Here is a 26,577-nt window from a genome sequence, read left to right on the forward strand (position 1 = left end):
CCAGAGACCTTAGGATCATGTTGATGATCCTGTCCTCAAGCCAGAGACTTCAGGGTTTCAAACCAAGGCCCTAGGTTGACAATCTATCCACTGCGCCACCACCGGTGAGGTTATGTCTTAAAAATTGCTTTTTCCACATGACCAACCTTGGTTCATCTAGAATCCCACCACCCTGGGTTATTATGAGGCAAACCCATCCTCCCTTCATTTCCCTCAACAAATACTTCAGGACATAGCTCTAGCAGAGGAAAGCCTTCAAAAGTAGTTAATGTAATCACAACACCATTACCAAACCTCAAGAAAATCAGTAAGAATCTCTCATTATCAAAGTCAGAATCCCAAAGTCCAATTGTTGCCAATTTTTAATAGCTAGTTTATTTGATTCCAGATGGAGAAAGGTTCTAATTCTGCATTTAACTGAAAATACCTTAAATTTCTCTCTTATACTGAGCCCTCCCCTTGCCCTCTTTTTTCTTTCCCAATTTACTTTATTCAGAAACCAGGTTGCATATCCTACAAAACTTCCCAGACTGCAGCTCCAAGGGGCCTCTGTCTCTGTATTTCCTCCAAACTATATGATATGTGAAAATTCAGGTCTGGCTTTTGGCAAGACTATTCCTTAAGCAGTGCTGCATACTGTCTATTGTATCACATCAGGTGTCTGTAGTTTTCATTAAAAACAGCTTTAAAAATATCTGTGGTGCCTGACCTGTGGTGGTGCAGTGGATAAAGTGTCAACCTGGACGCTGCGGTCACCAGTTTGAAGCACCAGGCTCGCCTGGTCAAGGCACATACAGGAAGTAACTACTATGAACTGATGCTTCCATTCCTTCCTCACCCTCCTCTCCCTAAAGTCAATAAATAAAATCTTAAAAAAAAAAATCTGTGGAGGCCCTGGCCGCTTGGCTCAGTGGTAGAGCGTCGGCCTAGCGTGCGGAGGATCCGGGTTCGATTCCCGGCCAGGGCACACAGTAGAAGCACCCATTTGCTTCTCCACCCCTCCGCCACGCTTTCCTCTCTGTCTCTCTCTTCCCCTCCCGCAGCCAAGGCTCCATTGGAGCAAAGATGGCCCGGGCGCTGGGGATGGCTCTGTGGCCTCTGCCTCAGGCGCTAGAGTGGCTCTGGTCGCAACATGGCGACGCCCAGGATGGGCAGATTATCGCCCCCTGGTGGGCGTGCCGGGCGGATCCCGGTCGGGCGCATGCGGGAGTCTGTCTGACTGTCTCTCCCCGTTTCCAGCTTCAGAAAAATGAAAAAAAAAAAAAAATCTGTGGAGATTCAGCCTTATTCACAATACTCTAATTTAAGTCAAGATGTGTTCACATGTTATATACAATTAAAAATTAACTTCTAATTAACTTTCATCAGGTCCTCTGTTCACTGAAAAGGAATATGGCTTCATCCTTCCCAGGCTGAGTAATGCTCATGAGGCTACTACGCTATGCCAGTGAGACTAGTCAGTAGGACAGAAGTCACCATATCAGCAACGTGATCCCATGGTGCAAGTCTTCCAGATCCCACACTGCCATCCTCTGAACCCCAGGGACCTAAGGGGAGGCAGAAAAGAATCATTCCCAGAACCCTACCTAAAGCCAGGTCTTCTCACCTTTGGGGCATTCAGACCAGAAGGCAGGATACACAGGAAAAGAATTCAGCAAGATATGACAAAGCAGAAGTGTGGAAGGTTGGCAATAGTAAACACAATCCCTGCCACCCCCACCCTAGACACGTTCTACCTGTTTCTGTCTGGCCCCAATTCCAGGGTCTCTCAACTTTATACACAGAAGCTACCGGGCTCGGCAACAGTCACCTTCTTGCTTTGCTGGCTTGCCCCACAGGCCATACCTTTTAGGTGAAATCAAGGGAATGCAGAGAAGCAGCACAGCAAAGACCTCTGCATAGAGGAAGGCGGCAACTACAGTCCACTGCAGACTCATCCTGTTGCTAGGTTTCCGACAGGGAGAGGTGAACTTGTTTCCTACAGGGCACGGAAGGAACAGGAGTCATGAAAACTGGACAGCCATACTACCCTAAAACCGGGCTCAACTCAGAAGGAAGACGAGTATTAATGCACAAAGGCCGGTCCAATTACCACCTGCCACGTACCGAGGCGGAATCACTTTGCTGCCCTCCATTATGTGCTTAATACGTCCAGAGCCACCTCTCTGGACAATTCCTTTCCCCGCGGAGTCCAAGAGACTCCTTATGCCTGTTTAAGTGAGAATACGTTTTTAATAAAGATTACCTAGACGGGAGGAAAGTCTCAATATCCATCAGGCCCACTCCCTTCCCAGCCATGGGAAGCTCTTCAGAAAAGGCTCCCAGCCAGCTCGTGGCGGCAGTACTTCAGTAACGCACTTTCTCCAAAAGCTAAGGTGTCCCCCACACATACCCAGAAGGCCCTTTCCTCTCAGCCCTTCCAAAGGGGCCGACAGAAAACCAGCAGCTCCCTCTGGGGCTAGAGGGGGGGCTCACGGGCTTTCCGACTGCGCCTGCCTCCGATGGGGCTGGACTCGAGTACTACCTCAAAAAAGCCCACAAGAACTACTACAGGGCGGGAGTCAGGGCCAAGAACAAACGGAGGCCTCAACTAAGCACCTCACGGCCCCATCCAGAGAAATTTCTAGAAGCTTCTCCTCAAAAGCCAGAGAAAACCCTCTCAGTAGCCCCATCGGCCACAGAGCTCACCAGGCTTGGGAGACCCCCGAGAGCAGCGCCCTTGCAGTCCCCCGACATGGCCTTGGCCCCGCACCCCGAAGGCTCCACCAGAGGGGCTTGGCCACCGCAGCCGGCGCTCACGCCCCCGAGTCCAGCTCCACCCGCAGCCGCCCCGATTTTCCTCAGCCCAGCCCTGCCCCCACAGTCCAGGCTCGACCCTCGCCCAGGGCCTCTCCACATTGCCCGCTGCTCGCAGTCGTCGAAGGGCTGGGGGAACCTCAGCCGCCCCGGGTCCCAACAACGAATCCGACCCCGCTCACCGAGTTTCCCACAGACGTGAAAACCTTCCGCTGATGCCGTCAAACTCTCCCACCCTGGTACCGACCCCGCCCCTTCCCCTGCAGCCGGAAACCGGAAGTGTAAGCAGGGTCCTACCCCACCCCAACCAAAGCGAGGCCCCTGTAGTCTCCGCCCAGACCGCTTTTCGCCCCGCCCCCCGAAGCCGACGCACGGATGCCCAGGACTAGGGAAGAAGCGGAGCTTTGGGAGCGCAGGGAGGCGGGGCGAGGCCTTGGCGGGAAGACGAGGGGGCCACTTCTCTAGCCCGCGCGGTCCTCCTACGTCTCTGTGGTCCGGGAAGGGGGCGGGGTCCGACCGTGGGGCGAGAACAGGGTGGGGCGCAGTGCTCCGGGCTCCGCCTCTCGCCCCTCCTCCGCCACCCGCCCCTCCTCCGCCTCCCGCCCCTCCTTCGCCTCCTCCCCTTCCCCCGACTCGCCCCAGGGAAGGGGTGGGTGGGTGGGGATTCTGGGCGGGTGGTGGAGTCACTGTCGCTTCAGCCAGGCTGTGGAGAAGACGGACGCGCCTGGTGCCCCGGGGAGGGGCGCCACCAGGGTAGGAGGAGAAGGTGGAGGCGGTGGAGAGGAAGAGACGCCCCGTGTGTTAGAGCCCTCTCAAGGTTCTGACCCCAGGGGCTAGGAAACTGTTAAAGTTCCTCCACCTCCGCTGCCTGAAGAGGCCGTGACCCTGGAGGGACCCCAGCTTACCGCACCAGGGGCCCCAGCACCGCCCCAGTGGCCTAGAGCAACAGTCTCAGGGACCATAGCAAGGTTTCCAGTTGCCTAGACAACGATCGGTGGTCAGAACAACAATCCTTCCAGCCACCTGCCTCGACTGCTGGCTAAGACACCAGTCCCAGCCCTGTGCATCCAGCCCAGGTGACATGCCGGTGCTCTCCACCCCCCGGCCCTCGCGGGTGACCACACTGAAGCGCACAGCTGTGGTACTGGCCCTCACGGCCTATGGAGCCCACAAAATCTACCCCCTGGTGCGGCAGTGCCTAGCTCCAGCCAGAAGCCCTCAAGTGCCTGCAAGGGAGTCCACGCAGGAGGCCTCCGGGGCCACTTCGGCCACAGCGGTCAAGACTGGTGTGAACCGGGTATTCTTGCAGCGACTCTTGTGGCTCCTGAGGCTGCTCTTCCCCAGGATCCTGTGCCGGGAGACAGGGGTGCTGGCGCTGCACTCAGCTGCCCTGGTAAGCCGGACTTTCCTGTCAGTATATGTGGCCCGCCTGGACGGACGGCTGGCCCGCTGCATCGTGCGCAAGGACCCCCAGGCCTTTGGTTGGCAGCTCCTGCAATGGCTCCTCATCGCCCTCCCTGCCACCTTCATCAACAGTGCTATCCGGTACCTGGAGGGCCAGCTGGCCCTGTCTTTCCGAAGCCGTCTAGTGGCCCATGCCTACAGTCTCTACTTCTCTCAGCAGACCTACTACAGAGTCAGCAACATGGATGGACGGCTTCGCAACCCTGACCAGTCCCTGACGGAGGATGTGGTGGCTTTTGCTGCTTCTGTGGCCCACCTCTACTCCAACTTGACCAAGCCACTCCTGGATGTGGCTGTGACCGCCTACACCCTGCTTCAAACAGCCCGCTCCCGTGGGGCCGGCACAGCCTGGCCATCAGCCATTGCTGGCCTCGTGGTGTTTCTCACAGCTAATGTGTTGCGAGCCTTCTCACCCAAGTTTGGGGAGCTGGTGGCAGAGGAGGCGCGACGGAAGGGCGAGCTGCGCTACATGCACTCTCGCGTGGTGGCCAACTCAGAGGAGATCGCCTTCTATGGGGGCCATGAGGTGGGGCAGGTTGGGGTGCTGAGCATAGAGAAAATCATGTGGCTGGGAGGCCCAGGGCAGGCAACTGTGAATGGTGGGGAAAGCCCAGGGCTGGCTGGGGTTGATGCCAGAAATGTGGGCAGCCACAGGAGACGGAGACTGGGGACAGCCAGGGCCTTGGGCAGCCCAGACTTAGGCACAGAAATGGAGAAGCAGGAAGGCTGGGTGGGGACTGCCTTGGGCTGGCTGCCTGCATGCTTCAGGCCACTTCTGCTTCCTCTCAGAAAAGCTGTCCTGGCCTTGCAGCTGCTTGGCGTTGCGGATCCTCTGGTTTGAGATGCTAGAGCTCCTGGCCCATTCCTGCAGTCAGATGGGACGAGGCTCCTGCTGTTTGGGAATAGGGACGGTGGACGGTGGGAGGTGGCCGGCTGCCTGGCCCCTCATGGGCCCCAGGGCCTTTTGAAGGCCTGCGTCCAGCCTAGCTGGCCGGCCAGGCAGGCAGGCATTATGAGCATGACTCAGCCCAAGCGGAGGTTAATGAGCAGCACCCAGAGCAGCAGCCACAGAAGTGTCAGCGCTCCACAGTCCAGGTCAGTGGCTTCGCCTGAGCTCTAGGGCCGGCCTGGGTGCCGGCTGTGCCACCTCCCTGAGGCCCTGAGCCAGGGATGCTGGGCCCCAGCCACCAACTCAGCGGGACGCACTTCCTGCCCGCTCAGTGGCCACCCTGCTCCACCCCCCACCCTCCCCACCCTTGTGTGCTCTCCTTCCGCCTGTGTCCTGGGGCTCAGCTCCCTAGTGGGCTGGGGCAGGGGCGGCCCTGGCCGTGAGTTTGGCACTGGGAAAGGTTACTCCAGGCCAACGCTCCCTTTATCTTGCCCCTGCCCCTCCCCTTCCTCCTGCCTGGGGTTGCAGCTTCCTTCAGCCTTGCTCGCCTGCTCCCTGCAGCTCTAGTTTCATTTCCAAGTACTTCTCCGAGGAGGGGTACAATGGCACCACCTCCTGAAGGCCTATATGTTCTCCCTGGGTCAGGTGGCCTCTTGCTTCTGGACCTTGTCTCACTGGCTGTTCACCAGGCTCCAGATTAGGAGAAGAGCGCCTAGCCTGCAGCCACAACCCCATCACGTCCTCTTGCTCACGCTGGGCTATAGGGCTTTGGCAGGCAGCCGTGGCCTTGGGTGAGGTGCTTGGCACATTACCTGCAGCTACATTGTCAGCCCCAGCTGACACTCCTGCCAGCTCCCAGCATGAGGATTGCCAGGGTGCTCAGAGGAGGCATGCTTACTTCATGAACAGGAGATTGGGCTTGAGGCGGAACCACAGGATGCAGAGGACCTGTATGGTGAGGGCTGAAGAGAGATCACTGGCTCTTTGAAGGACTTCCTCTGGGCTTCAGGAAGTAGCATGTTGGCCAGGAGGGTTCGATGGGGGTTGGAGGTAGGTGATGTGCATCCAGAGTCTGTCTCTTTAGGCCTCTACCAAAGGGCTGGAAAACAGAGTGGGGTGACAGGCCCCCATGGGTGGGTTGATTTTCCTTAATGTGCAGGCATGTGGCTCACCCCAGTTCCACTGGCTGGTGTCCCCGTGGACACTGGCCCAGGCTCAGACTAACATGTTAGGGCAAAGGTGACTGGCTGGCTGGCAGGCAGACAACAGAGTATTCTCTTCTTACTGAGACTTCACTGAGGAGGGCTATTTAGACATACGTATACATACACACACACACATATACACACACAACCTCTTGTTGGCTTGAGAGCAAAGTAAACCTTTCCTTTTTTTTTTTTTAAAGTAAACTTTTCTTAATAAGTCAAAACATCATTTACAAAAATCCAGTTCTTTTTTTTTTTTTTTCTGAAGCTGGAAACAGGGAGAGACAGTCAGACAGACTCCTGCATGCGCCCCGACCGGGATCCACCCGGCACGCCCACCATGGGGTGACGCTCTGCCCATCCTGGGCGTCGCCATGTTGCGACCAGAGCCACTCTAGCGCCTGGGGCAGAGGCCAAGGAGCCATCCCCAGCGCCCGGGCCATTTTTGCTCCAATGGAGCCTCGGCTGCGGGAGGGAAAGAGAGAGACAGAGAGGAAAGCGCGGCGGAGGGGTGGAGAAGCAAATGGGCGCTTCTCCTGTGTGCCCTGGCAGGGAATCGAACCCGGGTCCTCCGCACGCTAGGCCGACGCTCTACCGCTGAGCCAACCGGCCAGGGCAAAATCCAGTTCTTCTTATGGCTCTGCCAGCGTAGTCCAAATTCCACACGTCTCGCTGCCTTCAGGCTGTGTGAGCTTGTGCAGGTCACTGCCTCTCTAGGCTTCTGTGGTGTCCTACTCTATAATGGAAATGAGAATACCGGTGAAATGGCATGTGGTGGGAATCATATGGAGAGTCAGATGCCCTTGGCAAGGGAAGTGATGCCAGGCTGGACAGCTGTTGTCAGTCAGCGGTAGGAAGGCAGGGCTGGGGTGCACACTCCTGTACTGAGCCAAGAAATCCATGACCCAGTAACCACCTTGCCGTGACCACTTCCTGACACCTGCAGCCCCTCACCTGTCTGGATGCTGCTGCTACGGGAGAGCCTCTTTCTCTCCCACTCCCTTTCCCGTTCTCTCTTCTCCAGGCCTTTACCCATTCTGAGATGGCAGGTGATGGCCAGTGCAGGAAGAGGGCGGAGATGGGAGGGCAGAGGAGGCCCACCCTACTCGAGCCCTCAGCTGGCCCAAGGCACAAAAGTCAGGTTCAGGGGCAAGAGTGTCCATTAGGGGCGAGGCCTGCAGGACTCACTTGGGAGCATGCCCTCCGGGTTTCAGTGGGAGAACGCAGCGCAAGTTTCTCACCCAGAGGATCCCTGGGGAAGGAGCAGGAGGCAGGGCCTAAGTAGGCCTAAGTAGACTGTTGAACCAAGTTCTTCAAATGAAGTACTGTTTCTCGTTTCCTTGTACTTTGTTGAGTTGGCGTTAGTCCCCCAGTACTTGCCCAAAGAAACAGGCAAGGTGGCTGCCCTTGGCCTAGGTCCCAAAGCTTCCCAAGGCAAAAGAAAGGGCGCGATGAGCTTCTCAACCAGGGAGGTAGTGGAAAGAGGGGACCGAAATGGGCCTCTGCCGGTGGGGTCATGAGTCCCTTCTTCGCCACCACTGTACCCCAGTGCCCTGACATCAGACAATCCCATACTGCCCATGGCCCTGAGTGAGACCTTTCCACTGTACACGTGGCCCAGTTGCCCCCCCCCCCAGCTCTCAACCTTGTCCTGGCCATCAGATGGCATGGAGTGTGTGTACTTGGCACTGGGGGCCTCTTGCTGTCACCCCTGTGTTAGTTACCACAAGGCCTCTCAGGCTCTCTCTGTCGCCCCCTCCGGCAGGTGGAGCTGGCCCTGCTGCAGCACTCCTACAAGGCCCTGGCTTCGCAGATCAACCTCATCCTGCTAGAGCGCCTGTGGTATGTCATGCTGGAGCAGTTCCTCATGAAGTATGTGTGGAGCGCCTCAGGCCTGCTCATGGTGGCCGTCCCCATAATCACTGCCACTGGCTACTCAGAGTCAGGTGAGAGTCAGCACTCCCAGGGGGCCCCGTCCTCCTGGACCACTGGGCGTTAGGCTCCAGAGGTCTCAGTGCGCAGCCAGCCCATCTGCCCCTTCCACTGCTGAGGCCTTGAGGCCCGGCTGGCTTCCTGGAGATCACCACAAGCCACACTCTCCCTTGCTGCCTTCCACTCGGCATGAGTCTGCCTTTTACAGCATCTCACGCTTCTTGGTACCACTCAGCTGAGCCCTGCGACTGCCACTCAGGAACATCACATGTCCCCTCACTAGATACATGCACCCTCACCCAGCTGTGCCTGTCCTCGGCCCAACTGTGACTCAAAGGTGGGAGGATGGGGAAGTAACCTTGAGCAAGCCCCTTCATCCCTGGGCCTTGGCTTGCCCAGGCCTCAAACAACTCTGGCAGGTTGCAGAGGCTAAGAGACGTCTGCCCTGAGGCCTGGGGGAATTGGAAAGCCTATTTTGCCTTTTACTTTAGCAGTCGATCATTAGGATCCTCATTTTGTTCCTCTGCTGGTTTGCAATATATTCATTCTATTTGCGGTCTTTTCGTGGTTGCCCTTTCAAAAGGTTAACTTGAGTGCGCATGGGAACAGTCTAGATCAGCAATTTTCAACCAATGTGTCACAGCACGCTGTTGTGCCACAAGAATTTTTTAAAAACATGCAATACCTGACTATTTAGTCAGGGGCATTGACCTCTTTTCCCTTAGATCATCAAATAAAAAAACAACGACAGCCAGCACAATAATAGCTGTCTGGTATGAATGAATCAAAATTATACCTATTTGTTGTCAGATGGGCAAAAGTATAGTATTTTTTTGGTGTGCTACAGAATTTTAGTAATTAGTTTATGTGTGCCACGTGATAAACAAGGTTGAAAATTGTTGGGCTAGGTTAATCCGTGGCTCCTCCTCCTCTTAGCCCTTAAAACACTTTAACACAGGACTAGCCCCAGCTAACATGTTGATATAGCCCAGTGTCACGTGTGCTTTCCTGTGTTTTTACACTCAGCTATTTGCTTTATTGGGCCAATGCATGTTTAAATTCATCCCCATGTTTACCAATTTCTCTGCTCACCAGTTCTCTTCAGCAGCCTAGTTACCTTCCTCCAGATAGACATCTCTTAGAAGTTCTTTCTGCAAGGCTTTCATCGTGGGCACTCATGATTATTTTGTCTGAAAATGTCTTTATTTTACCCTTTCCCCAAACTAAAGAGTAGCCGGGTGTGGGAGCCCAGGCGGATAGCTATTTGCTCTCAGCCCATTGACAATATTCCATTATCTCTGCTGGAAAATCTGTTTTCAACTTAGCTCCCCTCAGCTGCCTGCATTGTCTGTCTGCTTGCTTTTAGACTTTTCCTTCTCTGGTATTCTGCTCTTTCGCTTGGAAGCGTTAACCTGTGGGTTTCTGTTTATCCTGCTTGAGATTTGTTGTACGGCCTTTAAATATTCAGATCTTTTTAATTGTGCGGGAAAATTCTCAGCTGTTATCTTTTGAAATATCAACTCACTCTTGTTCTTTTCCTCATTCCTTCTGGAACTCCTGCTGGACTTCTCACTCTGTGGCTCTTCCCCTCTTTTCACTATTTGCCATCTAGCACTATCTGTGCTGAGTACTGGGAGATTTCTTCAGATAGTCCTGCTCACTCATTTGCCAGTTTTCTCTTCAGCTCAGTCTACTTTGAATTTTTTAAAAATTTCAGTGAAGCCTGACCAGGCGGTGGTGCAGTGGATAGAGCATCTGACTGGGACGCGGAGGACCCAGGTTCGAGACCCCGAGGTCGCTGGCTTGAGCGCGGGCTCACCAGCTTGAGTACGGGGTCGCTGGCTTGAGTATGGGATCATAGACATGACCCCACAGTCGCTGGCTTGAGCCCAAGGTTGCTGGTTTGAGCAAGGGGTCACTGGCTCTGCTGGAGCCCCCCGGTCAAGGCACATATGAGAAAGCAATCAATGAACAACTAAAGAGCTGCAACAAAGAATTGATGCTTCTCATCTCTCTCTCTTCCTGTCTGTCCCTATCTGTCCCTCTCTCTGACTCTGTCTAAAAAACAAAAACAAAAAAAAACTTCAGTGACTATTTCTGTAAAGTTCTATTTGATTCTCTTTCAAATAGAAATTTGAAAATAGAAATTCTCATTTTCAAATAGAAATTTCTAATTGTTTTGGCAAATGTCTGGTTTTCTCATCTTTTGACCGTTCCTTTTATGCTGTGTATCATACTAATCATACTTATTCCACAGTCTCTATCCTGCCATTGGGTTGAATGAACCTGTGGGGGTCTAAGCCAGCTTGTTCTTCCATCTGCCAGTCTCACTCATGGTGGATTCTTTTCCTTATGTGTTTTGTGACCAGACTTTCCTAGGAACCCTTTGTGGCCTAACAGGAGGATGCAGTTCCCCAGTGCATATCTGCCTTTGTGTTGGCCAAGCACTCCTGATAATTAACCACTTGGCGGTTGTTTTCATGTTCACTTTGAGGAAAAGGGGTTCCTGAACTTGGAGGTAGTATTCACTTGAACCCCAGACACATAATTTCCCATTCTTAGAGGTGACCTTTTGTTCCCTGCACCTAGAGTTCTGGCTATACGACTGTCTTCTCAGTCTCTAGGGATTTCACTGGTGCACCTGGCTGCTGGCTTCTCTGCAGGCTCCTGGGAATTTGCCTTGCTTTTCTACAAGCTAAGCTCTGCTTTCAAAGGTGTTCTATTTCATGCAGTGTTGTAGTAAGAGGGTTTTCAGTTATATGTAGAAAGAGCCTGACTTGTTTCATTAGTGTCTCTGATTCTCTCCCTATTACCTTGGGACTTCCATACCTTCAACCATCTGTCCCTCTCTGGGTGGCCCCCAAGAGGAAGGATCTAATTGGAGGGGGACAGTTACTTTCCACCAATGGGCCTACATAAAGACTGGCCCTGATTTAGCCACAGGTGCCAGACCTAGTCAGCATACCTGGTCCAGAGCATAGGGACAGGCCCATGAAGAAAGAGATCTATGGTTTCTGTGAGAAAATGCCTGCCGCAACTTCCTTCTGCCCCTAGTACTGGGTACAGTTTGGCCTGCCTAGTACCTGAGGCCTCTCCCTCCTCTGAAGGCCTAGGACTTTTTGCATCCTTTTTTGTGCCAGGATTCATGAGTAATTTAAGAAGCAGGAGCCCCAGCCTCATGCTTTTATAGTCAGTCACCTGGAAAATATGAAATTCTCCTGTCCTTTCATCTTACTGGCCTCCTTGTTATTTCCTCAAAACACTAGGCAGGCTTCTGCCTCAGGGCCTTTGCACATGCTGCTCCTGCTGCCAGGAATACTCTTTCCTCTGAGGTCCTGCCCTCCTTCTGTCAGACTTTTGCTTACAGGCACTTTCTAGATTAGGCCTGCCCTGCCTATCACTCCGCCTCTCTCCTCCCTTTCCCCACCTCCCTGCTCTCCTAAGCACTGAACACAGTATCTATTCCATTTATCTATCTTATTTATAGTCTCTCTGCCCCTTTAGACTGAGAGGTCAATGAGGGCAGGGATTTTTATCTATTTTGTCCCTGCTCCAGAGCACTGGGGGCCAGTGGAAGAATGCAGGCATTTATCAACTGGGGAAGATTTCGATGCCTTTGCCCTACTTGCCTGCTGGCCCTGCAAAGCTGGAGGGCTTAGGGGAGGGGCAGCCTTGTCATGGACAGCTGCTGGATATCCTGCTCTGGGGCCCCGGTCTTAGTTGCCCAAAGACAGTTTCTCCATCTCCAGGGAGGGCCAGCTGTTGCCAGGCACCTACAGACCCTTTCACTTTATGCACAGTCAGTGTCTAGCTCTTAGACATCCTGGGAGGAGGGCTTGTGTCCTCCTTTCTGTTGGAGGCTGTGTCCCTAGGGACACAGTGGGAAGGAAGGCTCAGGACCTTAGACTGTCAGGATTAATGACTCCCTTCCCCACCCAGTCCCCTAGATTCCTGGGTCAGGCCCCAGAAGGTGATTTAAGGTACTCTAGCCAGCCAGCAAGTCCCCTTTCTACCCCGCACTGCACCCTTGCTGCTCTGGAGCCATCTTCCCTGAGATGACTTCCTGCCCCACCCCCGTCCACATAGCCCTGAGGCTCCTCCCCCTCTGATCAGCATGCGCCCCTGGGTAGACTCTGTCCCACTGCTTTCGCCTCAGGAGCCCCTGGATAGCCCCAGTGTGTGCTCCTCACTCATCCACACCCAGTACCCTCAGAGTCAGCATTCCACTTCCTCGTCATCACCATTTCTAGAACATTCCTTGTGTAAAAACCCTGCTTCTCTGGATTTCCCAAGAGTTATGGAAGTCAAGCCTGACCTGTGGTGGCGCAGTGGGTAAAGCATTGACCTAGAGCGCTCAAGTCGCCCGTTCGCAACCCTGGGCTTGCCTGGTCGAGGCACGTACGAGAAGCAACAACTACGAGTTGATGCTTCCCGCTCCTCTACCACCCTTCTTTTCTCTCTCTCCTCTATCTAAAATCAATAAATAAAATCTTAAAAAAAAAGTTAGCGTGCCTGACCTGTGGTGGCGCAGTGGATAAAGCGTCAACTTGGAAACGCTGAGGTTGCTGGTTCAAAAACCCTGGGCTTGCCTGGTCAAGGCACATATGGGAGTTGATGCTTCCTGCTCCTCCCCCCTTCTCTCTCTCTCTCCCCTCTCTATAATGAATAAATAAAATCTTAAAAAAAAAAAAAAAAGTTAGCCTGACCAGGCAGTGGTGCAGTGGATAGAGCGTCGGACTGGGATGCGGAGGACCCAGGTTTGAGACCCCGAGATCGCCAGCTTGAGCGCAGGCTCACCTGGTTTGAGCAAAGCTCACCAGCTTGGACCCAAGGTCGCTGGCTCGAGCAAGGGGTTACTCAGTCTGCTGTAGCCCCACGGTCAAGGCACATATGAGAAAGCAATCAATAGACAACTAAGGTGTCGCAACAAAAAAAAAAGTTAAGGAAGTCAAGGCAGTTGACAAGAGAGGGTTGAAATGGGCAACCAAGGGTTCTAGACTGAGACAGCAAAGCAAGTCAAAACAGGAGCAGGCTCCAAGGAAAAGTCAGGGCATTTAGGATAGCCACGCTCGTGGAGGCCACAGGAGGAGGGAAGGGGGAAATGGGCCAGTAGTGGAGGTCCGAAAGGGGATAGTCATACAGGAGAGGCTCAGGGCCAGAGGGGATGAGGTGCAGGTGTGTCCCCGGAGGGGCTGCTGTGAATAGTACAGGACACGGGACAAGAGCAATCGAGGGAGAAGGAGCTGGGTCTGCCAAGAAAGAAAGCCAAATGCCTGGTGGTTCATTTTTTTTTTTATCCACATTATTGAGATGTAACTAACATACCATATAGTTCAGCATTTTAAAATATTCGATTCAGTGGTTTTTAATATATTCATAAAGTTGTGCAGCTTGTCACCAGCATAAAAGTCCAGAACATTGTCATCACCCCAAAAATAAAGCCTGGACCCGTTAGCAGTCACTCCCCACCCCAAGCCCAGCTCCTGACACCCACACTAATCTTTGCATCGTTACGGACTTGCCTATTATGGAGTCACACAATATGTGGCCCTTTGTGGCTTTTTTCACTCAGGAAAATATTTGCAAAGTTCACCCACGCTGTAGGATGAATCAGTGCTTCCTTCCTGTTAGTGGCTGAATAATATTCTATTGTCTGTATGTACCACCATTTCTTTATCTAGTCATTCATCGGTGGACAGTTTGGATTGTTTTCACTTTTTGGCTATTGTGAAAATGGTGCTAGGATCATTTGTATCAGCAGTATATGAAGGCTCCAACTTCTCCGCTTCCTCACCAACACTTGTTATCTCTTTAATTACAGTCCTAGTGGGTATGAGTGGAATCTTATTGTGGTTTTAATTTGCATTTCCCTGATGACTAGTGACGTTGAACATCTTTTCATGAGCTTACTGGCTATCTGTGTATCTCAGATATACAATAGAAATGTCTGTTGAGATAGCTTGCCCATTCTTTAATTAGGTCGTTTGTCTCTTTGTTGTTGAATTGAAGAAGTTCTTTATATATTGTGGATACTAGACCCTTATCAGATTATATGATTTGCAGATATTTTCTCCCAATCTATAAGTTGTCTTTTCACTTTCTTGATGGTTTTCTTTGGTGCCCCAAAGTTTTAAATTCTGATAAAGATCACTTATCTGTTTTTATTTTGTTGCTTGCACACTTGGTGTCATATTTAAGGAGCTATACCTAATTCCAGGTCACGAAGATTTGCCCCTGCCCTCTTCTAAGAGCTTTGTAGTCTTAGCTCTTACATGCAAGTCAATGCTCCCTTTGAGTTAGTTTTTGTGTGTGGTATGAGGTAGGGGTCATTCTCTTGCATGTGGATACCGTTTGTCCCAGCACCATTTGCTAGAGAGATTCATTCCCCCCCCCAGTGGGTCAGGTTTGATTTCCCACTGTCCCCACCCCTCCCTTCACTGGACTCCACAGATTCAGAAGCTGTGAAAAAGGCAGCCTTGGAGATGAAGGAGGAAGAGCTGGTGAGCGAACGTACAGAAGCCTTCACCATTGCCCGAAACCTCCTCACAGCTGCTGCAGATGCCATTGAGCGCATCATGTCATCCTACAAAGAGGTATTCCTCCCCTGCGAATCTGCCCCTGCCATGCCCTCCATCCCACTCGTAGGTGGCAGGGGCTGAGCCAGGGTCACCCTTCCCACAGGTGACAGAGCTGGCTGGCTACACAGCCCGGGTACACGAGATGTTCCAGGTATTTGAAGATGTCCAGCACAGCCGTTTCAAGAGGCCTGGGGAGCCAGAGGATTCTCAGGCTGGATCTGGGGCTGTGGTCAGGTCTGGTGTCCGTGTGGAGGGGCCCCTGCAGATCCGAGGTAAGGGTACCCTCCCTAGAGAGTCCCCACTTGTCCCTGCCCACCCACCACTGCCACCCAAACAGCAGGATCTTCAAGCTGTGCCCCCAAGGAGGGCTTGCTGGGTGAGCTGTGGCTCCCATAGCCTTCCTTCCCAGGAGTTACCACGGACCAGCCTACTCTCTGCCCAGTTCCTTCTAGGTGCCCTGGCGGGCATTTCTCTTTGCAAAAGAGGGGGCTGTGGTCCCTGAGTGGAGGGAGTCACTTGTCCATACAAGCAGCAAGATGCAGTTAAAAGCTATAGTAGGGACCAGGATATTGTGGAAGAGGGGCCACAGTGTTTTTGAGCTGCCACTGAGATGGTGCCAGGAGGGGGGTTTCAGAGCAGGATTGGACTCCCTGCCTTGGATTCTAGAGGCCAGAGAAACAGCTTTGTCCCTCCCCACCCAGAGCACAGTACCAGATACTGGGGAGGGGAAGGTCTGCTGGTAGGGAAATCCGCTGTACCCACAAGGGACCTTGGACCACACACTGGCATTCTGGTGGGGGGAGGGAGCATGTGGAACCTACCAGAAGGCAAAGGGAGTGATGTTGCTCCCTCTCTTCCTCCCTTGTGTTCTTTCTCCAGGCAAAGTGATAGATGTGGAGCACGGGATTGTTTGTGACAACATCCCCATCATCACACCCACAGGAGAGGTGGTGGTGGCTAGCCTCAACATCAGGGTAGGTTGAGTGGCCTGGGCTGGCCTGAGCCACGGGGCCGGGGCCTGGCCTTCTGCATCTGCAAGTCCCAGCCCTTGGCATCCAGCCTGGCCAGCCTGCCCGTGTTATCAGTAGCTATTGCCCCAAGATCTACGTGGCAGGCGGGCTAAGGTCAAGGTGAAAGACCAACGTGTCTCTGCCTATTATTTATGGGGCAATGGAGACAGAACTGATAAAAGAGACTGAGATTACTAAGATTGGCCAAGTGTCACCTGAAGGTTCCTAGCCTTATCATCGCCAGCCCCACCCCCCACACCCCACCCCAGTCCCACAGAAGCCCAGACTCTGGTTCAACTGCAACTGTGTTGGAATAGATTGCTCTCCACTGACCTGTGCTGGGGGTCTCACCCATCTGCTTCAAGAAGCCCCCAGTGCAGATGTGTGTGCTAGCTGCAGCCAGGCGCGCCAGGGGGGCTCTCAGCCACTACCCAGGCCATCTGTGGAAAGGAAGTGGCTGATATCTACCAGTCACCTGTGTCTCCAAGCAGGGATTTGGTTGGGAAGTGATGGAGTGAAGGGGAGACTTATTGGGGGTGGGGGTGGGGGTGAGGTTGGGGTGGGCAGGGAAGTAAGTGAGAGTCATTTGTTCGAATTATTTATTCAACCAGTATTTCCTGAGTTCCAGGCTGGGCACTGGAAATCAGAGGTACATCAGGCAGGCCCCTGCCCTCTGGGAAGCCCCACTCTTGGGGCCCCTAAAGTGTTAAAAAGGTCCCCAGTTAGACAACTGCCCAGGGTCCAGCAGGGGCCATGGGAAGGGGGTCACCATCCCTGAGGGGAGATGAAGTTTCATCCAGGAGCTCCCAGGTGAATGGACAGCATGGTGAGAAGGCCTCTCTCCTAAGGCAGGCAGAGGAAAGGCAGCAGAGGGATGGGAGGGAGAAGCCGGCTCAGCAGGAGCCGTGGCCAGGCAGGAAGTTGGGAGGAGTGGAGCGGCAGTGCCTGGGGCTCCTTTCCTTGATATGTTGAGAGGGGCCTGAGCCAGCTGGAGGCTGGGAACATGTCATTACTTCAAGCAGCACAGGGCAATAGTGTGACCCCCATCGTCTCCTGCAATGGTCACTCTTGGGATATAGAGGAAGCTGCCGATGGCTGGTTTATCCAAGGTGAATGGTTTTCAGGCCTGGTGGAAGCCCAACTAGGCCAAGACCAGAAACCCTGGTGAGCAGGAGCTCAGCTGGGTAGGAAGCAAGACCAGGGAAGGAAGGGGTGATTGGGGTGGAAAGGGGTTGGGGGCTGAGCAAGAGCTCTGGCCTGACCTGACTGGTGGTGGCACAGTGGATAGAGCATTGACCTGGGACACTGAAGTCCCAGGTTCAAAATCCCAAGGTCACTAGCTTGAGTGTGGGCTCGTCCAGCTTGACTGCGGGCTCACCAGCTTGAGTGTGGGATCATCAGCATGATCCCATAATCGCTGACTTGAGCCCAAATGTCACTGCCTTGAAGCCGGAAGTCACTGGCTTAAGCAAGAAGTCACTAGCTTAGGTGGAGCCCTCTGGTCAAGGCACGTATGACAAGCAATCAATGAACAGCTAAAGTGATGCAACCACGAGTTGATGCTTCTCATTTCTCTCCCTCTGGCTCTGGCTCTCTCTCTCTCTCTCTCTCTCTCTCAAAATAAATAAATAACTAATAAGCTCTGGCCTGACACAGCTGGTCATGGAGATGGACTCTGAGACTGGGAGATGATTTGGGGGAAAGGAAGCAGTTCCCAGCCGTGATGGGCTGGGTGGCGGGGTGAGAAGGACAGTGGGGAAGATGCAGAGGAGACAAGGGAGGCAGCCATGGCACCAGCGGACAGCCAAGGCAGGCCTCCCAGGGCCTGGCACCAGAAGAGCCCTCGCCCTCACACATCCCTGATGGGGGGAGGCCCAGGTCCCACCCGAGGGAATTTATGGTCTAACAAAGGGCCACAAAGTGAGGGAGTCAAACAATGGAAGTTGAGTCTCTCCCAGTTTTGGAGGCTAGAGATCCAAACCGGGGTGTCTCCTGAGAGCAGTGAGGGAGAATCCGCTCCGGATCATCCCAGCTTCTGGCGGTTGCTGGCCGTTATTAGTGTTCCCTGGCTTCATTTCAGTCTCAGCCTCCATCTTCACATGGCAGTCTCCCGGTGTTCATGGCTCTGTGTCCAAATGTCCACGTCTTTTTTTTTTTTTTTTTTTTTTTTTGACAAAGACAGAGAGTCAGAGAGAGGAAGAGATAGGGACAGACAGGAAGGGAGAGAGATGAGAAGCATCAATTCTTTGTTGCATCACCTTACTTGTTCATTGATTGCTTTCTCATATATGCCTTGTCCAGGGGGTGGGGGGCCTACAGTAGACCAAGTGACCCCTTGCTCAAGCTAGTGACCTTGGGCTCAAGCCCGTGACCTTTGGGCCTGAGCCAGCAACCATGGGGTCATGTCTATGATCCCATGCTTAAACCAGTGACGCCACGCTCAAGCTGTGAGTCCATTCTCATGCCAGCAACCTCAGGGTTTTGAACCTGGGTCCTCTGCTTCTCAGTCTGATGCTCTATCCACTGCACTGCTGCCTGGTCAGGCCAGATGTCCCCTTTTTATAAATAAGGATACCAGTCACATTGGATTAGAGGTCATCACACTCCAGGATGACCTCATCTAAATTGAACTAACTACATCTGCAAAGGCTATTCGCAAATAAGATCACATTCTGAGGTCTTACTCCAACACATGAATTTGAGGGAGTTCAACTCCTAGTGCTGACCCAGGTAAACCAGGGAAGGCCTCACATGGGCTGTGCTCACAAGATCTTTCAAGGACTTCGGAGGCTGGTAGGTGGTCCAAGGACAGCAGTCTCCCTGCCCTCTGAACCTCTCCTTCCCACACATCCCCCAGCGCCCAGCTTGACTAGCCTTTTCCACCAGCCAGTGGGCATCAAGTGATTGGCCAACTGGGGAGCCTGAGACCCTTGATGCTGCGCGCCTTGGAGTCACAACGGCATCTCCGTAGCACCCAAGTGTTCATGAGGGCAGTTGGAGTTTACTGTCTACCTGGAACTCTAAAGAAAGCACCTTTCCTGGGGGAGTTCCTAAAGGGAAAGCAGTACTGCTGGGGAGGCCAAAACTCTTGGGTTCCCGGTGAAGTGGCATGGGGGTGATGTTGACTATCTGGGGCTTGCGCTCATTTATATGGCTGTGGCAGCATAAGCCCTTCTGCTGACCCTATACTCTGTGGTATGTATTGGGACTTTAAGGGACAGGCTGGGGCCCAAAGTGCATTCATTTAGGGCTCTGGATGCTGGACCTCATTGCCCAAGCCCTTCCATCCCTTTCCAAGAGACCAAGAGGGCCTATACCCCAGCCCCAGCATGCACCTGGGTACAGGTAGCTGTCAGAAGCTGTCCAAAGCGCCAGTGAGAGGAAGGAGACCCTGGTCCCCTGGGTATCACATTGCATTGCCTCCACAGGTGGAAGATGGCATGCACCTGCTCATCACGGGCCCCAATGGCTGCGGCAAGAGTTCTCTGTTCCGGATCCTTGGCGGGCTCTGGCCCACATATGGGGGTGTGCTCTACAAGCCCCCACCCCAGCGCATGTTCTACATCCCTCAGAGGTGAGTGGTGCAGGGGAGAGGGAGGGAGCCGGGGCCCCAGCTCTGCCCCTGCCCTTCCCACCTATGGCTCCTGACACTGAGGACATGGCAGAGCTTGCTGTCTCCAGAACCAGAGGGGCTATGGAACCTCCACTTGCCCCCCACCCCCTTACCTGGTGACTTCACAGCTGTGTGGTATGCATGCATGAGGGGACACCCATTCATATGGCTGCGGCAGAATAAGCCCCACGTGGGGTGGGGGGCATGTGTCTGTGCATACGGTATGCATGTGTGTCCACGTGAGCATGTGCAGACGCTCTGTCTGTGTGCACATGCCTGCCTAAGTGTGCAGGGAAAGGGAAAGTGTATGGTGTGCACAGATGAGTGTGTGGGCCTGGTGTGCATAGATGGCTGTGAGCGCTGCCTGGAGCACTTTGCAGCAGGGGTCTGTGGGCTTCGAGTTGGCCTCACCTCTGGCAGCCAGGGCTCCCGGCGGAGCCCAAACAGACACCGGCCATCAGCAGGGCTCCATTGGTGGACACGCAGCTTTCCCACAGGCCCTACATGTCTGTCGGCTCCTTGCGCGACCAGGTGATCTACCCTGACTCGGTGGAGAACATGCGAAGGAAGGGCTATTCGGAGCGGCACCTGGAAGCCATCCTGGACATTGTGCACCTGAACCACATCCTGCAGCGGGAAGGAGGTAAGGGGGCGGGATACCTCAGCTCTCAGCACCAAGGAGTCAGCCAGCCAGCCACCGGCTACCACCCCAGGCCCCGTCACCCTCTTGGCTCCCAACATCCAGGAGGCCAGAGGCGGATTTAATGGCAGGTACACCGGGCACGCGCCCTGAGCCCTGACTTCTGTAGGGCCTCGCAAAACCCCAACTTTACACTTTTTTCTAATGACAAGGGACCCAATCATTTCTTCTGTGCCTGGGGCCTCAACTGACCTTAATCTGCCTCTGCCCAAGACTTAAGGTCTTTGCTCAAGGTCAAGCTGCCCCTAGGTGGCAGAGGCAGGAAGCGAACCTGCCGCTCAGATTTCACAAGGAAACCAGCTCAGCCTGGCCTGTGGTGGCGCAGTGGATAAAGCGTCCTCCTGGAACGCTGAGGTCACTGGTTCGAAACCCTGGGCTTGCCTGGTCAAGGCACATAGAGGAAGCAACTACTATGAGTCGATGCCTCCCACTTCTCCTCTCTCTGTTTCTCTCTCTCTCTATCTCAAAATCAATTTTTAAAAAAGTCTTTAAAGAATAAAGAAAATCAGCTCAGCCCTGCTCTGGGTTCCACCCTCTCCTCCTCACCTCTAGGCACAACAGGTATTTTTAGTCAAAATGGGTAAGCCACTGACCAGTGCCTCCTTTGCCACCACCCTGTCCCTCCCTCCTCTCCTTCCCAGGGGATGGCACCTCCCAGGCTCAAGGTGGAAACTGGATGTACCCTCCACCTCTGCTCCTGCCTCCCTCCTCTAGGTCCTGTGCTCAGACAGCCTGCGCTTGCTCCTTCCAGGTGCCCGGTGCGTGCCAGGCCTGAGATCTGTCCTCTGCCCCTGCCTCCCCACTCTAGGCCCCGTGCTCAGACAGCCTGCGCTTGCTCCTTCCAGGTGCCCAGTGCGCACCAGGCCTGAGGTCTGTCCTCTGCCCCTGCCTCCCCACTCTAGGCCCCGTGCTCAGACAGCCTGCGTTGCTCCTTCCAGGTGCCCAGTGTGCACCAGGCCTGAGGTCTGTCCTCTGCCCCTGCCTCCCCCCCTCTAGGCCCTGTGCTCAGACAGCCTGCGTTGCTCCTTCCAGGTGCCCAGTGCGCACCAGGCCTGAGGTCTGTCCTCTGCCCCTGCCTCCCCCCCTCTAGGCCCCGTGCTCAGACAGCCTGCGCTTGCTCCGTCCAGGTGCCCAGTGCGCGCCAGGCCTGAGGTCTGTCCTCTGCCCCCGCCTCCCCCCCTCTAGGCCCCGTGCTCAGACAGCCTGCGCTTGCTCCTTCCAGGTGCCCGGTGCGCGCCAGGCCTGAGGTCTATCCTCTTGATGAAATGTAAAACTGACCTACAACTTCCCTGCCTAAAGCTTTCCAAGGGCCTCCTTCCCTGTTATGGCCCTCCCTCCCCACTGCCCTCCTGCTCCCAGCCCCAGAGCCTGTCGTGAGTATCTCACCTGATGATGAGCACCCCCGTGGAAGTCCTCTGCCTACAAACCTGGCCTCCTTTCCCTAGTACACTCAGGCCACCTGAGCCACCCACTTCCTATCAGTTCTCCCTGTTAGGCCGGGTTCTCAGGGCACCAAGCACATTGGCCTGTAGAAGCGGATTAAGGTCAGTTGAGGCCCCGGGCGCAGAAGAAAATATTGGGCCCCTTACATTAGAAAAAAGTGTAAAGTTGTGGTTTTGTGGGGCCCTTCAGAAGTCAGGGCCCAGGGCGCATGCCCAGTGCACCCGCCATTAAATCTGCCTCTGGTCGTGAGCCTCTCTCCACCTGTAGAAGGGGACAGGTACTAGTCTCTCCCTTAGCACCAGCATTAAATGAAATCACTCCTGCAGCCTGACCAGGCGGTGGCACAGTGTATAGAGCATTGGACTGGGACACAGAGGACCCAGGTTCAAAACCCTGAGGTCGCTGGCTTGAGCGTAGGATCACTGACTTGAGTGTGGGATCATAGACATGACCCCGTGGTCGCTGGTTGAGCCCAAGGTTCCTAGCTTGAGCAAGGGGTCATTCACTCTGCTTTAACCCTCCTCCCCTCCCCCGCCATCAAGGCATATATGAGAAAGCAATCGATGAACAACTAAGCAACTGCAACAAAGAATTGATGTTTCTCATCTCCCTTCCTTCCTGTCTGTCCCTATCTGTCCTTCTCTATCTGTCTCTGTCTCACTAAAAAAAGAAAAAAAAAGGAAAGAGAGAAATTACTCCTGCAAACTCTGCTCAGATGTTGTGGCCTGCACAGGAAGAGGGCTGCAGATGGTAGAGTCCTGGTTGCCATGGTTACACAAGCTCCATCTTAGCCTGGCTGGACCTCTTTTGTTCCAGCCACCCTCTGCCTGGAAGTGCACCCTCTATCCTCCAGGCACTCTGAAATCAGCTATCGCAACCGATTAGCAGTGAATTTAGCTGTGAATAACAGGACCCCCACACACGGTGGCTCAAATCACTCACAAGTTTTGTGGGGTTTTTTTATTTTTATTTATTCATTTTTAGAGTGGAGAGAGAGAGGGAGACAGAGAGACAGAGAGAGAGGAGAGAGAGACAGAGAGAGAGAAGGGGGGAAGAGCTGGAAGCATCAACTCCCATATGCGCCTTGACCAGGCAAGCCCAGGGTTTCGAACCGGCGACCTCAGCATTTCCAGGTCGATGCTTTATCCACTGCACCACCACAGGTCAGGCCACTCACAAGTTTATTTTACTGTGACGTAAAAGTCCCGAGGAAGGCAGGCCACAGTTGGTGGGGACAGCCCGGCTCTGTGTGGCTTCCATTCCCAACTGTTCCAGCTGTCACATTATGTCCCAGGTCATAGGTTGGAGAAAGTCAGGGGAAGGAGCAAAGGGTATATGTCATTTGTCTTTTAAAGAAAATTCCAGAAGCTTGCACATGTGTAACACTTTTACTCTATTGGCCAGGATTCAGTCACATAGTTGTATTCCTCAAGACAAGCTAAGAAGTATAGTCTTTTTTGTTATTGTTCCACCTACTCATGCATTCATTGGTTGATTCCTGAATGCATAAGTATGTGCCCTGACCAGGGATCAAACCTGCTGTGGTGTATCAGGACAATGATGCTCTAACCAACTGAGGTGTCCAGCCAGGACAGGAATAGTCTTTTCTGAGGGTAGCGTGTGCACTACCAAAACTTCTAGTCCTGTGGGAAGGCAGAGTGGTAGAAGGTTACAAGCCGTTTCTGATGAATCTTCCACATTCCGGCTCATTCAAGCAGCTGCCCGAGCCTTACTGTGGGTCTGGCATGAGGTAGTGATACAAAGGCCTGGTGCCTATAGGTGAAAAGCCTTATGAAGAGACTACTCCAAGCCTTCCTGGGGCTGGCTCTTCATGTGTACCCTGTTCGGTGCTGTATGAGTTTGCTGGGGCTACCATAACAAAGTACCAGAGACTGAGTGGCTTAAGCAACAAAAATGTTTAGCCTCCAGCTCTGAAGCCAGAAGTCCAAGATCAATGTGTAGGCAGGGTTGACTCCTTCTGAGGGCTATGAGGAAAATCTGTCCCAGGCTCTCTCCTTGGCTTGTAGATAATAATCTTCTCCCTCTGTCTCTTCACATCATCTTTCCTCTATGTATATCTTTGTGTCCAAATGTCCCCTTCTTATAAGGATAGCTATTATATTGAATCAGGGCCCACCCTAGTGACCTCACTTTAACTTGATCACCTCTGTGAAGGCCCTCTGTCTAGATGTAGTCACCTTCTGAAGTCCTGGGGGTTTAGGACTTCCACGTATCTTCTTTTAGAGGGAACACAATTCTGGTCTCAACTTCTTTTGGACTACCAGTACCACCTACAGACAGACAGGTGCCCAGAACACACGTAGCCAGCAGTTGACCTTCTCTGGAGTCAGATGTGCTACCATCGTCCACTGTCACTTACTCCCCAGCCCCCTCCCACCATGTCCACCATACCCAGTGTGCCTGAACCCTTGTTTAATTGAACAGAGCCCCCTTGTCCCCTGCCCAGGTTGGGAGGCCGTGTGTGACTGGAAGGACGTCCTGTCAGGGGGCGAGAAGCAGAGAATCGGCATGGCCCGCATGTTCTACCACAAGTGAGTGGGCTGTCCAGGGTGTTAGGGCTCCCTCGGACCCTGGTTGCTCTCTAAGCCAGTGGCAGAGACAGAGTGGAGGCTCAGCATGCATGCTCCCGGGGGCCTCTTTAGGGGGGAAGGCAGTACCATTAGGAGGCCCCATCCGGGCCACAGCAGGGATTGGGCCACAAGTGGGGTGGGCAGGTTGGGGCCAGACCAGGTCAACAGCCTCATTCACCCACTCCTGCTCTCAAGGCCCAAGTATGCCCTCCTGGATGAATGTACTAGCGCCGTGAGCATCGACGTGGAAGGCAAGATCTTCCAGGCAGCCAAGGATGCAGGCATCGCTCTGCTTTCCATCACCCACCGACCTTCCCTGTGGTAGGTCCCATTCTTCCTGCCTGGAGTCAAGGGGAGGGAGCGCCCCTTCCACAGTCTACATCCCCATGGCTTTGCAGCTGGGGAGGAATTGGTGCTGCCATCAGAGGGGCAGAGGACCCTGATAGGCCCAGCTTGCATCTCCCGCTCAGCAGCCTCTGCATGTCTGTCCCTGTCCCTCTCCTGGCCCAGGAAGTACCACACACACTTGCTACAGTTTGATGGGGAGGGCGGCTGGAAGTTTGAGAAGCTGGACTCTGCCACACGCCTGAGCTTGACTGAGGAGAAGCAGCGGCTTGAGCAACAGCTGGCGGGCATTCCCAAGATGCAGCGGCGTCTCCAGGAGCTCTGCCAGATCCTGGGCCAAGGCCCCAGGGACCTCCAGGGTGCTGCCACCTGACAGATGGTCATGGCTCTGGGCCCTCAGCCCCTACACCCCCCACCCGAACCCTCGGATCATATGAAGGAAACAGCAGCGCCTGCCTCTCAGCTCCCCCACCACCCAGCTCCACCACAGTTCCACCCTGCATGGCTTTCCCTCCGCCAGGCCTCCCTGTGCTGGCCTGCCCTGCCTAGACAACTGCCAACAAAAGGGCGTGCCCAACCCTCAGGCCCCTGCCCTCGGGCAAGGTGGCTGAGTCCTCTCTTTTCTTTGAGGAGAGGAGGGAGACTGGGTAGGAGGTGAACCCCAGCTCACACCACCAGACAGTCTATGCTGAGCCTCAGCGTGTGTGGGGCCCTGCCCTCCTCAGACTGAAGTCCCCCTTATTTCCTCCGTTCAGTCCCTTGGAGACCCTGTGGTCTACCAGTGGTCGGCAAACTCATTAGTCAGCAGAGCCAAATATCAACAGTACAACGATGGAAATTTCTTTTGAGAGCCAAATTTTTTAAACTTAAACTATATAGGTAGGTACATTTCTTATCGAGGTAGCGTCCACACATGGTATTTTGTGGAAGAGCCACAGTCAAGGGGCCAAAGCCACATGTGGCTCGTGAGCCGTGGTTTGCCGACCACTGGTGTCCTATTGCCGCCACCCTAGTGGCCGCCGAGGCTCCCATTCCACTGGATGCCCTTCCTGCCAGAAAAACAGCCAGACAGGGCCCACAGCCAGACAGGGCCCCTTGTTTGTGCCCCTTCTCTCCTCTAGTTGCCTCAAAGAGCTCTTGGGAGAAAGAATTGCACAGCATTTCTTAGCAAGTGATAATAAGAATGTAATCGTCCCTGTCCCTCTCAGTCCCTACAAGCTAACTTATTGGATCCCTGTTTGCAGCCTTCTCATTGCCAATGTGAGCACCGCCCTGGCAGAGGGGGCAGCCTGGGCTGCGTCCTTCCACAGGTGGCCCAGCCTCTGAGCCAGCCCCAACCAACCTGTTGCCCCACCAGCCTACACTGCCAGCTGCCACGGGGGGGGGGGGGGCAAGCCAGCTGGAGGGCGGGAGGGACATTGCTGCCAGCAGTTTGGGCACCAGTGTTCCCAACTCAGTGCCAAAGAGGGGTCAGATAGGGAAGCTGTCTCTGCAAAGCTAGCTCCTGCCCAAGAGGGAGACCCCACCACCGCCGCGTGCCTTCTGGGGGGTGGGGGGTCTCAGCCCTCAGACCAGGGAGCCTCCCTCAGTCCCCAGTAAAAACTCCCCGTGGAAAGTGTACTCGTGCCTCCTGGTCTCTGTCTGGTGTGGCTTCGGGGAGAGACAGGGACGGACAGAAGGGTACCTGGGTGGGAAGGAATGACCTCAGCCCCCAGGCCCACCTGAAGACACAGCTCAGCACATCTGTGGCTGACATAGTGATAGGGAAGCGGATTCACAACATCTCACAAAAATACTGACTGAGCCCAAGTAGGACTCTGGACCAAGCCTGGACCCAGTGCTGGAGTAGGGAGGATGGGACCGTGGACCGATGCCGGGTTCCTGCATAAGGACCTTCCAGAGAGATAATATAGGGAAAACAGTGAGCTGCAGAGTGGACTGGTGGAGGGAACATGGAGCAGGAAGGATCCTGACCCAGCCTGGCAAGGGGCAACAGGAAAGTGCTTCCAGA

The 26,577-nt window shown here is 54.0% G+C and overlaps 2 protein-coding genes across 3 annotated transcripts in view; one reads left to right on the forward strand and one right to left on the reverse strand.

Annotated features, from left to right (window-relative positions):
• The window catches only part of BCAP31 (B cell receptor associated protein 31), a 33,294-nt gene extending 30,191 nt beyond the window's left edge, over nucleotides 1-3,103 (reverse strand). Inside the window, exons 1-2 of the mRNA XM_066357567.1 lie at nucleotides 2,979-3,103; nucleotides 1,846-1,978 (exon numbers count right to left, since the gene is read on the reverse strand). Coding sequence (XP_066213664.1) covers nucleotides 1,846-1,937 — 92 coding nt within the window. The 5' untranslated portion in view covers nucleotides 1,938-1,978; nucleotides 2,979-3,103. The remainder of the gene's footprint in view (nucleotides 1-1,845; nucleotides 1,979-2,978) is intronic.
• A 365-nt stretch (nucleotides 3,104-3,468) lies between these two features.
• On the forward strand, nucleotides 3,469-26,184 carry ABCD1 (ATP binding cassette subfamily D member 1). Of its 2 annotated transcripts, none has more exons than XM_066356041.1 (10): nucleotides 3,469-4,786; nucleotides 8,120-8,300; nucleotides 14,737-14,879; nucleotides 14,968-15,136; nucleotides 15,744-15,838; nucleotides 19,303-19,448; nucleotides 19,985-20,130; nucleotides 24,098-24,182; nucleotides 24,417-24,542; nucleotides 24,732-26,184. In XM_066356041.1, the coding sequence occupies exons 1-10, from the start codon at nucleotides 3,878-3,880 to the stop codon at nucleotides 24,937-24,939; spliced, it is 2,208 nt and encodes a 735-aa protein (XP_066212138.1). In that variant the 5' UTR covers nucleotides 3,469-3,877; the 3' UTR covers nucleotides 24,940-26,184. The 2 variants fall into 2 exon arrangements, with proteins under 2 accessions (XP_066212138.1, XP_066212139.1); XM_066356042.1 differs by lacking the exon at nucleotides 3,469-4,786 and adding an exon at nucleotides 5,906-6,199.
• The last annotated feature ends 393 nt before the right edge of the window (nucleotides 26,185-26,577 follow it).

This window comes from Saccopteryx leptura, chromosome X (assembly GCF_036850995.1).
Source record: "Saccopteryx leptura isolate mSacLep1 chromosome X, mSacLep1_pri_phased_curated, whole genome shotgun sequence".
In the NCBI taxonomy this organism is placed as follows: domain Eukaryota; kingdom Metazoa; phylum Chordata; class Mammalia; order Chiroptera; family Emballonuridae; genus Saccopteryx; species Saccopteryx leptura.